The 13,526-nt window shown below is 43.7% G+C and overlaps 1 protein-coding gene across 1 annotated transcript in view; it reads right to left on the reverse strand.

Moving 5' to 3' along the window:
- LARP4 (La ribonucleoprotein 4) overlaps window positions 1–13,526 on the reverse strand; it is a 54,689-nt gene that overhangs the window by 34,183 nt on the left and 6,980 nt on the right. Inside the window, exons 2-4 of the mRNA XM_088465947.1 lie at window positions 8,231–8,375; window positions 6,133–6,297; window positions 355–442 (exon numbers count right to left, since the gene is read on the reverse strand). Coding sequence (XP_088322073.1) covers window positions 355–442; window positions 6,133–6,297; window positions 8,231–8,375 — 398 coding nt within the window. The remainder of the gene's footprint in view (window positions 1–354; window positions 443–6,132; window positions 6,298–8,230; window positions 8,376–13,526) is intronic.

Below are 13,526 nucleotides of genomic sequence, written 5' to 3' on the forward strand. Positions count from 1 at the left end.
TGAACGCGCATGAACAATAACCGTTCATCGTTTGACTCAGAAAGTGAACGATTTTTTCAAACGATTATCGTTTAACGATAATCGTTCAAAAAATCGTTGTGTGTGTATGCACCTTAACAGTGCATGGTTTCCATTTTTCCTAGTTTGTGCACATGTGTATTCATTACTGGCTGACACATTCTAAAAGATCCACCGGTGGAGCTAATTATTTAACTTGTGATTCTGTAATGAGACCTAGAAAACATGCACTGTTATTGCTCCCTGAGGAATGAGTTTGGGAAACACTGGTGTAGATAAAAACACTACCACTATCAGCTGAAACAGGGAACGCTGTAGCTACATTTCTCAACATACCTTGAAAAGCAGAATTCTAGTTGTTTTTTCAAACAATCCTTAAGATCTTCTGCAGAAACAGCTTGTGGAACGGGTGAAGTGCCATCACCTTTAACAAAGTTAAAATTATTAAAAATTACAACCTTACTGTCTGGTGACATTCAGAATTTAGAATGCAGGGTCTTTTATTTGGGCTTTTATGGCAATTTCAGCATAACCCAACATGTCTTCGGTTGGCTGCTGGAATAACAATTCTACATGAGTTGTAGAAAGTGGTTCCACAAAACATGGACACACATTAATAGAAGTGTTTTGAAACGCTCATGCAGAAGTGCACACAAATTATGACAGGCATTCTGAAAAATTCCATGTTTTCAATCTCAGTCTTATCACAATGGGAGAGATGTATTAAACTGTTGATAGAGATAAGGAGAAGTTTCCCATAGCAATCAACAAGCAGATCGGTTGCTATGTACAACTTCTCCACTTTAGCTCTCTCCAAGGTTTGATGCATAATCTCTAAAGTGCCTACTTACCCCAGTTTTAATTCTTTAGGCCACTATAATAAATTAGCCCCCATATTGTATGAATCCACTCATAGGATCTTGAGAAAATCACTAGGCCAACAATATGCATTTCTGGTCTTATGAGGAGTGGGTGGGAGAAGATACATATCTACATTGTGATCCCGGGGCCCTCTAGGTATCTCATGCTGACACCTGGAACCCACCAGGACTGTAATACTGTTTAAATCGTGTGGACACTACAAGGTTAAATATGCTCCTCAAGAAGAATCTTTAAGAGCAACAAGTGAGCGTTAAAAAAGCTGAACATGCAGATTTACTAACCAAAACAATTACAAAGATATGTCATACAAACATGTAGCAATCAGGATTTAATACAAATAAAGAAGCGGTTTGATTCAGCGTGAAGGAGCTGTACATGAAACCTATGCTCAAGGTAACGTAAAATGAGTGTTATGGTAAGGACTTACCTTTGTTAACTCTTTCTTCGAAATCCATAGGGTCCACATGGAGACCTAGGGTGTAGGTTGGATCTGGATCCCGGGCACCACGCAGTTAGCTTTTGCTCCCAGGATGCACTGGTCCACCCTTCCTATACCCCGAAACCAAGCCAGAGGCACCTCAGTTGGCAAGTAGCCAAATGCCGGAGGTAGACACAAGAATCACACTCTCAGAGAAGGAGACGGGAAACCGCTGACCAAAAATAGCACATATGAAGCAAGGTGCGTCAGGGCGGGTGCCCTGTGGTCCCTATGGACTTCGAAGAAAGTTAACAAAAAGGGAAGTTCTTACCATAACTCATTATCTTCTTCAGGGTCCATAGGCTCCACAGGGAGACCTTGGGGGATGTCCCAAAGCAGTCCTTTTAAGGGTGGGTACGCTCCTGCGCTGAGAGGAAGCACCCTGAGAGGCTAAGGTATCAAATGCACAGAACCTTAGAAAGGTCTGAATGGAAGACCAAGTGGCCGCCTTACAAAGTTGAACAGCCAAGGCGCCACGGCAAGCCACCCACGAGGGGCCCAGAGAGCGAGTAGAATGAGCAGTAACAGAAGCAGTCACAGGCATGCCTGCCTGTGTGTAAGTCTCTGTCATACGAAGCCATCTGGACAAGGTTTGTTTATTGGCTGGGTATCCCTTTTTGTGAAATCCATAGATCACAAACAAGGAGTCCAATATCCGAAGGGAACTGGTACGGTCCACAGAAATCCTGAGAGCGCGGACCACATCCAATGAGGCCTCACCAGCCGAGAGGTCTGGTGATTGAAAGGCAGGTACTATAATTTCCTGTTTATATGGAAATGAGACCACCTTAGGAAGAAACTCAGGGCGAGTGTGAAGCACAGCCTTGTTCTGGTGAAATATCAGCAAGGACTGATGACAGGAGAGCGCCCCCAATTCTGACACCCTCCTGGCAGAAGCAATAGCCATAAGAAAAAGTCTTTGCTGTGAACCACTTGAGTTCTACAGAATCCAGGGGGTCAAATGGAGGAACCTGGAGTGCACGAAGAACTACTGACAAATCCCACGGAGCCACTAGAGTGACAAAAGCAGGTTGAATCCAGAGGACACCCTGGAGGAAGCAGTGGACATCCGATAGTGGAGCAAGTCTATGCTGGAACCAAATGGATAGAGCAGAGACATGCACTTTCAGTGAAGCAAGGCAAAGTCCAAGGTCCAATCGAGCTTGAAGGAAGGCCAGGACTCTGGAAATCCTAAACACTACAGGACCGTAGCGGCTAGTACGACGCCATTGGAAATATGTACGTCACACTCTGTGGTAGATCCAAGCAGAGGCTAGTTTACGCGCTCTGAGCATTGTGCTGACTACAGGGCTAAAGAATCCTTCTGACCTCAGGAGGGATGTCTCAAGAGCCACGCCGTCAAAGACAGACGACTCAGGTCCGGGTAAAGGCAAAGACCTTGAGACAACAGGTCCGGACGTTGAGACAGCAGGAACGGAGTGTCTCTGAAGATCCAAGTACCAGTGATGTCTGGGCCAAGTTAAAATCAGTCACCAGCAGGACAATGGCTCAGTCTTGTTTGAACATCCAAAGAATTCGGGGAAAAAAGGGGACTGGAGGGAATAGGTACGCAAACTGGAAGGTCCACCTTCACTGGTGCATCTACCAAGGTTGCCTCAGCAACTCAAGTTCTGGACCCGTACACTAGCAGTTTGTGATTGTGTCGGGAGGCCATGAGGTCCACTTCTGAGAGCCCCAATCTGTGCACTAGGGAGTTGAAAACACCTCTTGGAGAAGCGACCATTCCCCGGGATGCACATCGTGACGGCTGAGGAAGTCCGCTTCCCAATTGAGAACTGCCGGAAGGAACACTGCAGAAATGGCCGGGAGGTGACCCTCGCCCCATGTCAGAATGCGTGACACTTCTGTCATTGCTGCCCGACTTAGAGTGCCTCCTTGATGGTCGATGTAAACTACTTTTGTGGCAATGTCGGACTGAACCTGTACAGCTTTTCCATTAAGTATGTGATGGGCCAGGTTGAGGGCCCTGTAGACAGCTCGAAGTTCCAATATGCTGATTGGCAGGGTTGAGACGACCGATGTCCAACAGTCCTGAAAGGATGACGGACAAGTCACTGCGCCCCAACCCGGGAGACTGGCGTCCGATGATAGGATAGATGAGATGTCTGTAGCCAGCAAGATAGAGACAGACGCACCTCTGGAGAGAGCACCATCGTCTGAGCTTTGATCCGATGGTGAGCATATTCCACCATGTCGAAGGCGGACACCATGGATCCCAGAACCTGCATTGCTGAGGGGATCGACACACTGCACATCTGCGCGCTCGTACTTGAAGTGTGGAGATCTTGTCCGCTGTCACAAAGATTCTCTGATCCTGAGAATCCAGCCGAGCTCCCTGATGAATTATTCTCTGAGGGATTCAGGGAGGAAATTTTTTCAAGTTAATTAACCATCCGTGCTTGTGGAGGAAAGCAATGGTTAACTACAGACAGCGGTGAAGCACTTCTGGGGATCATGCTAGGAGCAGGAGGTCGCCCAGATATGGAAATAGTCGGACACCCTGACCACGCAGGTGGGGCGCCATGATAGCCATAATTTTGGTAAACACCAGTGGAGCTCTGAAGAGTCCAAAGGGCAGAGCCTGAAATTGGAAGTGTTGCCATAGCATAGCAAACCGGAGATCTCACTGACGTGAGGGCGCTATAGGTACCTGTAGGTACGCGTCCTGAATATCCAGAGATACTATAAAGTCCTCAGGCTCCATAGTTTGGATGACGGAGCGTAGGGTTACCATCCTGAACTTTGGCCCCCGTAGGAATTTGTTCAAGGATCTGAGGTTGAGGATAGGCCGATGAGACCCATTTGGCTTCTGAACCAGAAAGAAGGATAATAAAAATAACCAGTCCCTCACTGAGAAGGAGAGACTGGCACAATAACCCCTGCTTGTAGCAAGGACTGCATGGCTTTCTGGATTTGTAAGGCTTTGTTCGGGTCTGGATGAGGGCCTGTGTACAAAAACTGGTGGGGAGAAAGTCTGCGAAATGAGAGGGCATACCTGTTTGATACCACTTCTCTTACCCAAGTATCTGTGGTGTTTTGACACCAGTACTGGGCGAACTGAAGTCAGCCTCCCACTCTGGGATACCCCAGAGGAAGGCCCGTCCAGTCAGGCTGAGGGTTTATCCTCTGGCTTTAAAGCAGGGCGTCTGGTGGTCCAGGTTCCCTTGGTCCTAGGTTTGGCGGCTTAAGTGGAAGCAGACTGCCTAGGAAAGGACTGACCTTTAGGCTTTCCTAGGCCTAGTAGAAGTAGTGACAATCTTGTCAAGGTCTGTGGCCAACAATATCACCCCATTGTAGGGCAACCCTTCTAGGCCTTTCTTTGAAACCACATCAGCCTTCCATAAGCGTAGCCACAGGATACGACGGGCAGACACAGCTGCGGCCGAGACTCTGGAGGTTAGGAGACTGGCATCTAATGTAGCTATTCCAAAATAGGAAGCTGCATCTCGAATGTGAGCAAAAAAAAAAAAAAAAAAAAAGGACATCTGATCCCTAGAAGCATCTGAGGGAAAAGTTTTCAAGTGAGTCAGTCCAGCCCTCTATAGCTTTAGCCACCCATGCAAGAGCCAAGGTTGGATGGGCATCAGTCCCTGAAAAAAAAAAAAAAAAAAAAAGAGTATCGATTTCAGGCAAGCTTATATTTCCCTATCCGTAGGATCCTTCAAGGAAGTAACTGTAGGAATAGGCAACGTAGCGCAATTAAACGCGTAACATGCGGAACCACTACAGGAGTTGTTTCTCAGTTTGCACAATAAGCCACAGGAAAAGAGTAACATGAGGTCAGTATGAAACCGCTTACCAGGCGATTGCCAGGCTGCAGCCATGATTTCAGCTAGATGATCCGATAGAGGGAATTCTGCTGAAGCTACTTTCTATAGTTTAAGCAGTGGGTGCTTGGATTTAGGGGCTGGCTCATCATCTTCTATTAATACGATGCATCTGACAGCTCGCACCAAGGCAGGAATATTAATTTATGACCGACTCATCCTCCGAAGGAGGAGAGTCAGGGTTCAGTGCGTGGACTGTGACGATAACACAGGACGTCTAAAAGATTTACTGGGTAGAGGTTTCCCACCTTGCAACATGGTTTGAAAGGCATTAGATGTAGCCAGACTCTGTACTGAGTTAGATAGTAAGTCTACCCATAGTGGGGGGTACAGGAGGTACCTGTATCGCCTGAACCTGATGTGACAACCCCAAAGGGGGCATTACGTCCTGCTCTGATAACCCCCTCGGGGGAATTACAGAATGAGGGCAGATGCCTGTTAAAACTCCTGCCTTTGATATAGACATAGCTGCAGAGTAAATTGCACACAATATGGCACTGGGTATGACCCACCTTACCTGTCCCCTTACGTCCGGCAGCAGTCTGGGAAGTCCGCAGGGCCCAGGTAGCACGGACCCCGGGGTCCCACCGATATCCCCAGATCAATACTGGAGTCGCGGTACTGTCCTGAAGAAACAGCAGATATGCTCGAAATGGAACATTGGGTGACGTTCAGCGGCTAATCCAGCTGGACAGAGTCTCCCTCATATTGACATTTAAGTTTTAAAGATCCACAGACTGCTGGGGCACATAAAACTAACTGAATGTAGACTGCAAGATCTCCAGTTTGGCTTTATTTCAATAATTCATGGTTACCACTGATTTCCTTGTGTAAAATAGATCCGATATCAAGTAATATAAAGCATTCATTGAGTTTATTCAGAGAAACAAAGCATCAGTGACTCACCTGAAACCTCGAACATTTGGTATCCAAGTTTGTCTTGTACTAATAAGTCCATTCCATTTGCTGCTGCTTCCTCTAAATGAATACTAGACCTGCTGCTTACTTCACACGAGGAGGAATACATTACTTCAAACGGTTTACAAGTCTCACTCAGACCTTCAAGAGTGCCTATTGGAAAACAAGAATGGAAAGGTTTGTAACAAGGAAAGAAGTTCCACTTGATACTAATATGGCAGCTTACAAGGCCAGTGGGTATAGGGCAGCAGAGTTGGCATCTGCAGTTGAAGAGGTGAGTATGAAGGTGTTTTCTGAAAAATTAATTATTAAGGTGTTATGACCTAGGGATCATAGTAACAATTTTAAATGTTGGTCTATTTACTGATATTTGTGGATAAAAGTGCTGTGTCCAAATTTTAAGCTAGTTTTTAGTGAATAATTTCTTTTTAACTCTAAAGGTGCGTACACACTGGGCGATAAGGAAAAACTGTATGATTAAGACATCGGTTCCTGATCACCTGTAGTGTCTGCACTGAACGATCAATCGTTCAGTGCAGGCACAGTCCATCATTCCTGAACATGCCAATCTGTCGTTATCGGCAGATTGGCCTGCATTTTCAAGTGATGGACAATGTCAGAAACGACCAGCGGAAGCTCGCATCGCTGGTCTTTTCCGACATAAAAGTGCACGATTACTGAGCGATTGCACAATTACGATGTCATAATCGTGCAACCACTCAGTAATATCACCCAGTGTGTACGCAGTAATATCGTCTAGTGTGTACGCAGAGGGCGATTCAATTCCTCTATTGAGCACCTAACTAGTGGGCACCCAACAGGGCAATTCAATTGTTGCTCAGTTTTAGCACCATTGCAGCCGGCAGCACCGGGTTTAGCTGCGCAAAGTGGCTAAACCCATCTAAAGTCCTCCCGTTTGTGCACCAAAAGTGTACACTTCTCACACGTTTCTGCACACCAGCTCAGGTGGTGTCGAGAAGCAATGTGTCTACCTGCGGCTATGTGCGCCCCAAACGGAGCAACAATTGAATTGTTCAATCAGGCTCCCAATAGTTAAAGCGCCCGATAAAGGAATAGAATTGCCTCCTAAATATCTGTTTCTTCTAAACTAAAATAATACCTTCATCCACTCGCCTCTTCAATTATTATTTTTTTTTTTTAAAAAGAGCAAGAAATCTCACCTATTGATATTTAAATTACATATCTAACATAACAACATAAGCCAAATATTGAAATTATTATAATCAAATCTTCAGTACTAAAAACCAATATAAATTTAGGCATATATTTTGCAACGAGTGATTAAATAGTTTTACTTGGTGTATTGGTCTGGCAATAGTCAAAATTTTCCTAGCATAAGAGAAATCATACATAAAAAGTTTTTTTTGAGCTGCTAGAATGCCAACTTTAGTTAATCTGCAGATATATCTATCAGGTGTGTACCCACCTTAAGCCATATGCCAAGGGAGGCTTGGGAAATGTTCTTCAGTGTTAAAAGCGAAAACAGTAGATTTTATACATCCATGTTTCAACGGAAAAAAAATGAATGTAAAACTACCACCTAACTAAATTCATTCTGCTTCCAAAAATACAGCACTGTGCAAATCCATATAGACAGCACATGTGTCAACACCAGAATATTTAACTATCAAATCCTTGAATCTTCAAATGCCATATCTACTGTGACACATGTAAGCTCTTAAAGAAAGGGTGAGAATCAGAAAGTTGCAGTTAGGACTCAATGGCACAAACCTCATAATTCAACTATGCAAATTAATTAAAGACATTAAAAATGTGTTCAGTAGTCTCTAGCTAGACACAGAAATATCTGCACAGGGACTGGCTAAATAAGCCTTATAGTACAGCGACAGTCAGCATGTGCCCAATTGCAGAATGGTTGGATCTGTCAAATTTTAACTCCTACATGTCCCAAGATTTAGTGAACACATTTGCAACCATACAAAAGCTTCCTCCATATACAAGTCAGTATTAAATGTATAGTGATCCTTTAAGTAGCCTGCCAAACCAAACATGTAAAACTGATGTAAGTAGCTAACATTAATAAGATCAAACTTGTCAGACTAACCTTCTATGTGGGTTTCTGTTGTGGCAGCTGCCTCATCCCAAGACTCTTCTGTGCCATTGACTGCCTGAGAAACGTCAGTGTTTCCTTGTGGGATTTCCTGCCATACTTTTGCATTAGGATTCAAACCAGCTCCTTTAGACGCCACCTAATAAAGAAAACATGTCTTTTAAAACACTGCATATGACATTTTATTTTGTGTTTTTGCTCATTTTTTATTAGTGCTGTCCCTTTACCTCCTTAATAGTTATCTATAAATTGTGTCATTAACCAGTAAAATATCTCCATTTAGCACATAAAAAAACACTGTTGCTTACTTCTATATTCAACCAAATAAAATACATATTTACTGCAATAATGGTGCTAACAATTTCACTAATACCCCTTTCAGACATACAACCCGGGAAATTTCCTGCTCAGACCCAGGAATTTCTCCTGTGCAAATTCCCGGGTTTTTGGTCGCGACCCCCCTTTCACACTACAGTGTCTACCCGGGAAATTCCCAGGTAGACCCCTTTCAGACAAGAGCAGGGTTTTTCTGCTTACCTGCCTCTTCTCTGCTGTCTGCTCCTCCCAGCCAAAAGCCGGCCAATAGTAATGTAGTTTTTTTTTTATTATAATTTTTTTAACATTTATTTTAATTCCCTGGTGGTCCAGCGGGAGTGCGGGCGGCCCGCTGTGGCACAGCCGGCCGGTGCTGGGGGTGGTGAGCAGCAGCGCTGAGCGTCCTATAGGATGCTCTGCGCTGTCAGCTCAAAGCAGCAGCGCTGAGCGTCCTATATGACGCTCTGCACTGTCAGCTACATGCAAAAGCTGCTTGGTGCTGCCCAGGAGTAGTAAATTCCCGGGTAGCACTATTCAGACAGAAGCAGGGTAATTTCCTGGGACTTAAGTCCCGGGAAAAACCCTGGTCGATTGCAGGGGCGGCTACCCAGGAACGTGTTCCCGGGTAGGTACCTTTCACACAGACAAGAGACCTGGGAATTTTGGCCGAGGCAGGCCAAAATCCCGAGAATCTCAGCATGTCTGAAAGAGGTATAACTTAATCCTTATTTTTCTCCAAGATCCCACCAAAACGTAGATCTGTATTCAATACAAAGCATGCTTGGTCTATAATTGACAATTTAAATTCAGTTCCGAAACCGCATAAAGCGTGAAAAAGCGTGACATACTAAGTTCAGCCTCAAGATGGGCACAGAGGAAAAAATAAAAATACGCAGTTGGCACACATACTCAGCTCATACAATAGGTCAGGCCTGGCCAACCTGTGGCTTTCCAGCTGTTGTGAAACTACAAGTCCCAGCATACCCTCCCACCATTCAGCTTGTAAAGCAGGCTGGGACTTGTAGTGTAACAGCTGGAGAGCCACAGGTTGGCCAGGCCTGCAATAGGTGCTCAAAGCATTTGACAGAATGTCTGTAGATATGAACATACAGATCGGTCTAGTGGGCCCTAGACTAGTATAAATATTACAAGGCAATTTGTTGTGGTAAGGGGGCAATGTGGTTGGGTAAATATCACTGTCACCATGCCAGTAAAGGCCATACATAACAGACATCTATCAAATATTATCTGGGCAGTCCACAGTTAAGTATTAAGGCTCCGTATCCACTAAACCAGTGGTTACCAAACTGTGCGCCGTGGTACCCAGGGGTGCCTTGGGACACTTGCAGGGGTGCCTCAGGTTGGTGGTCCATAACCAATTCAAATAATTTATGGTCAATGTAATGTAAATATGTGACTAAACTGAAGTGCAAACCTGTCCACCACCACATAACTGAGCCCAAGGATGACAGGTAAGCACAATTTACTTCACTTTACTACATTTTCTTTCTGAATTTCTCAACAAACTTAAAAACTTAAGGGTGCCATGAAAACAATGCTGATACTCTAGGGCGCCGTGATTGAAATAAGTTTGGGAACCACTGCACTAGACTATTAAAATGAGCGAATGAACGATTAAGACATAGTTATCGTTCATAAATCGTGCAGTTAAATATTGAAAACTAACAGCGATGCGCGCTCCCGCTGGTCGTTTGACATCATCGTCTGTACATGCTGATCAACCTGCCTATAGACAGGTTGTGCATGAACGGGATGAGGGAGGGTGCCTGCACTGAACGACATATCGTTCAGTGTGGGCACATTATCCACTGCACAGGATGATGCACGATTACAATGTTGTAATCGTACAGTCGTTCCACTCTCATGTAGTGGATACGCACCTTTAGGCTGGCTTCCTCCATAAAGCTGCTTTGTCTCAAGTGCTGACAAGCAGTGACACAGGGAGGAATCCTGCCTAGGAGACAGCACATCACACAATGCAGATTGGTAATATCTAGATTTGGCTTCTGATGCAGTGTGCACGCTTACATGTGCAATGTATATATATATGGTTGTTTCTCAAGACTGAGCCTAAGCATATTCACATATTCATACCCTAGGTTACATTAAACACATAGGGGCTATTCAATTTAGCACGATGCTGAAAAGCCCCAGGAAGAATTTCCATTCTTCTTGTTCCATTTCAGGGGGGAATGCAATAGTTTTTGGAGCGCCTGTTAGTAATGTGTGCCCAGATTTGTGCTAGCACTGTCCTGAGGTGGTAAGCAGTAATCAAAGAAAAGTCGGCCATTCGCGGATGTCACATTAGACACGTTTAGTCACTATACGCAACTAAACTCACTGCATAAGGGCGTGACAAACGCTAAAATAGCGCCTGATCGGAGCATATAGGACCGTTGCGCACCCATTACTACTGGGCGCACAAAAAACAATTTAATCCCCCCACCCATAGAGTATGATGTACATTAGAGTAGTTGAATAGTTACAGAAGTGCATTGTACAATCGTGTAGATGCATATAAGTAGTGCTCGCATAGGTGTATGAACTTTCGCCACAGTTACACACAAAATAAAAGCAAGGCGACTTAAAGGAGCTTGAACACACATTAAAATAATATATATATATATATATATATATATATATATATATATATATATATACACATATATACACATACACACACACACACCCCGTGTTTCCCCGATAAGACACTGTCTTATATTTTTTTGGGGGGCCAAAAAAAGTCCATAGGGCTTATTTTCGGGGTAGGGCTTATGTTAATTAACATTGACAGCATCATGCCCTCAGGCCTGCTTTTATCCGCATCATGGCCTCAGTCCTGCTTTACAATTCTTTACTTACCATTATTTTTTTCCCTCTTTGGACTTATTTTGGACCATTTTTCATACACAAATATATATATATATATATATATATATATCACACATATACACACACATACATATACACACACACATATATATATACACACACATACACACACATATACATACCATAATATATATATGTTATTTCATGCCTTTCTACTTGTGTTTAATGTGTATCACATTGCAAACGACAATATATGACAATGTATGTGTGTTAAAGGGTTGGCAAAATTCCTTCAACATTTCTGAAAATAAAAAGGTTTTAATTCTATTTGCTTCACCAATGAAATCTCAAATAGTAAACACCATTATTTAGACCACAGTTCAAAGATTTCCTTGGATAAATTATTAGGGACATCAACACTGAGCTACTGTAAAATGTTTTACGTGACATCAGCGTCCACCCATTATAAAAACATGACAAACAGGATATCAAGAGAAAAGGTGAGTATATTAAAACTTTTCAAACACACACTTTGGATGATAAGTACAGTAGTGCCACCATACATTGCATATCAAGCAAACAAACCTCAAATCTTGCCAACGTTTATCTGTAATGACATTTATATATTAGAAGTCTGACACTTCTGTCATGTGCACAGATGTAGACTTCAGACAAGCATTAATGAGTGATCAGGTTATGCAACAGATCTGCTTGGAAACATCGCAAGTTTGGAGGTCAAACAAGCTGCTTTTGCTGGCAAGCAAGTTTTTAAGTATTTCAGCAAACAACTGTTCAAACAGAAAAGGAAATACAAGGAGGTACAGGTCATGCACCACAGTTCTTTCTTTTATTTTGGGGAGGGGGATTTTGTTATGAGCGAGCCAGCCAACTCATACACAAGTATATTAGCGTGTGTGGCAAGGTAAAAATAAAATGTATGGTCTGTAGCTCTTGTGCATGTTGACAGAATAAAATGCACATCACATAAACACTGCATTTAAGATGCCTTTCTGTCACTAGCAAATTGAACATGAACATAAATGTAGTGAGTGTTATGTTCTTTAGCATACAGTAAATGCATTGAAAACGCGGTCAAGGCACCCCAACAGTTCAGTTTTAGAGATATCCATGGCTCAGCACAGGTGGTTGAATCAAATTGACTGAGGTACTAAGTAAAATGCATGGCTATCCTTAAAACCTCTACTGTTAAGCAGGCCATATATCACATCAACTTTCCTCCAACCACCCAAATGACCAACCGTCCAACTAAAGCCTCATACACACTAGACGATGTGTGTATGAGGCGATATCGGCAGCGGCGGGGGAGTTGACATCAGTAAGCCGAGGTCTGCCACAATAAAATGAGAGAGGGGGGGGGGGGGGGGTCTGCTGTGGAGCCATGCTGCATTCGGCAGCAAGGCATCATTAACGTGGCAGCATGTACAGCTGACTGGCGATAGTTAACGGGCAAGCGCATCATCGAACGTTCAGGGCATACACACACTGGATGGTATGAACAATATATCGTTGAACGATATCGTTCCCTTTTATCGTCCAGTGTGTACGGCCCTTAAAATGGTGACTCCACATATCTAACCAACTTTTCATCAGACCAGCCAACTTCTGCCAAACTTGTGATGTCACAGAAGTAGGTGGACAGTGTGTCTACTTCTGCATGTTTTGAATAAATATTTTGAACACAGACATATATAAGACTGATTCCGATGCCGGCACTTCCTATGCTTTGCTAAAGATATTATGCCCGTGCCCTCCAATCACCTTAACCCAAATCGTGAGTGAAAATAATATATGACAGCAACACGGCGGCACTCAGGGCATCTTGTGATAAACACAAAGAACCGTACGCATTAACACATACGACCCTGTATGTTTATTACAAAGAAAAAGAGAGGAGAGAGGAGAGGGAGAGATCTATCGACACTGGGCACACTGCCAGATGAGGGGAGTCGGGATAGATATATATATATATATATATACACACACACATATACACACTTACCTATATACATATACACACACACAGTTCTGGGACGGCTGTTCCCTCCCGCTGCGCCAGCACACACTCCTTCCTTTCTGCACCACAGAAAGGAAGGTAGGTGTG

The sequence above is a fragment of the Taudactylus pleione genome, unplaced genomic scaffold, assembly GCF_031769625.1.
Source record: "Taudactylus pleione unplaced genomic scaffold, aTauple2 ptg000065l, whole genome shotgun sequence".
In the NCBI taxonomy this organism is placed as follows: Eukaryota; Metazoa; Chordata; class Amphibia; order Anura; family Myobatrachidae; genus Taudactylus; species Taudactylus pleione.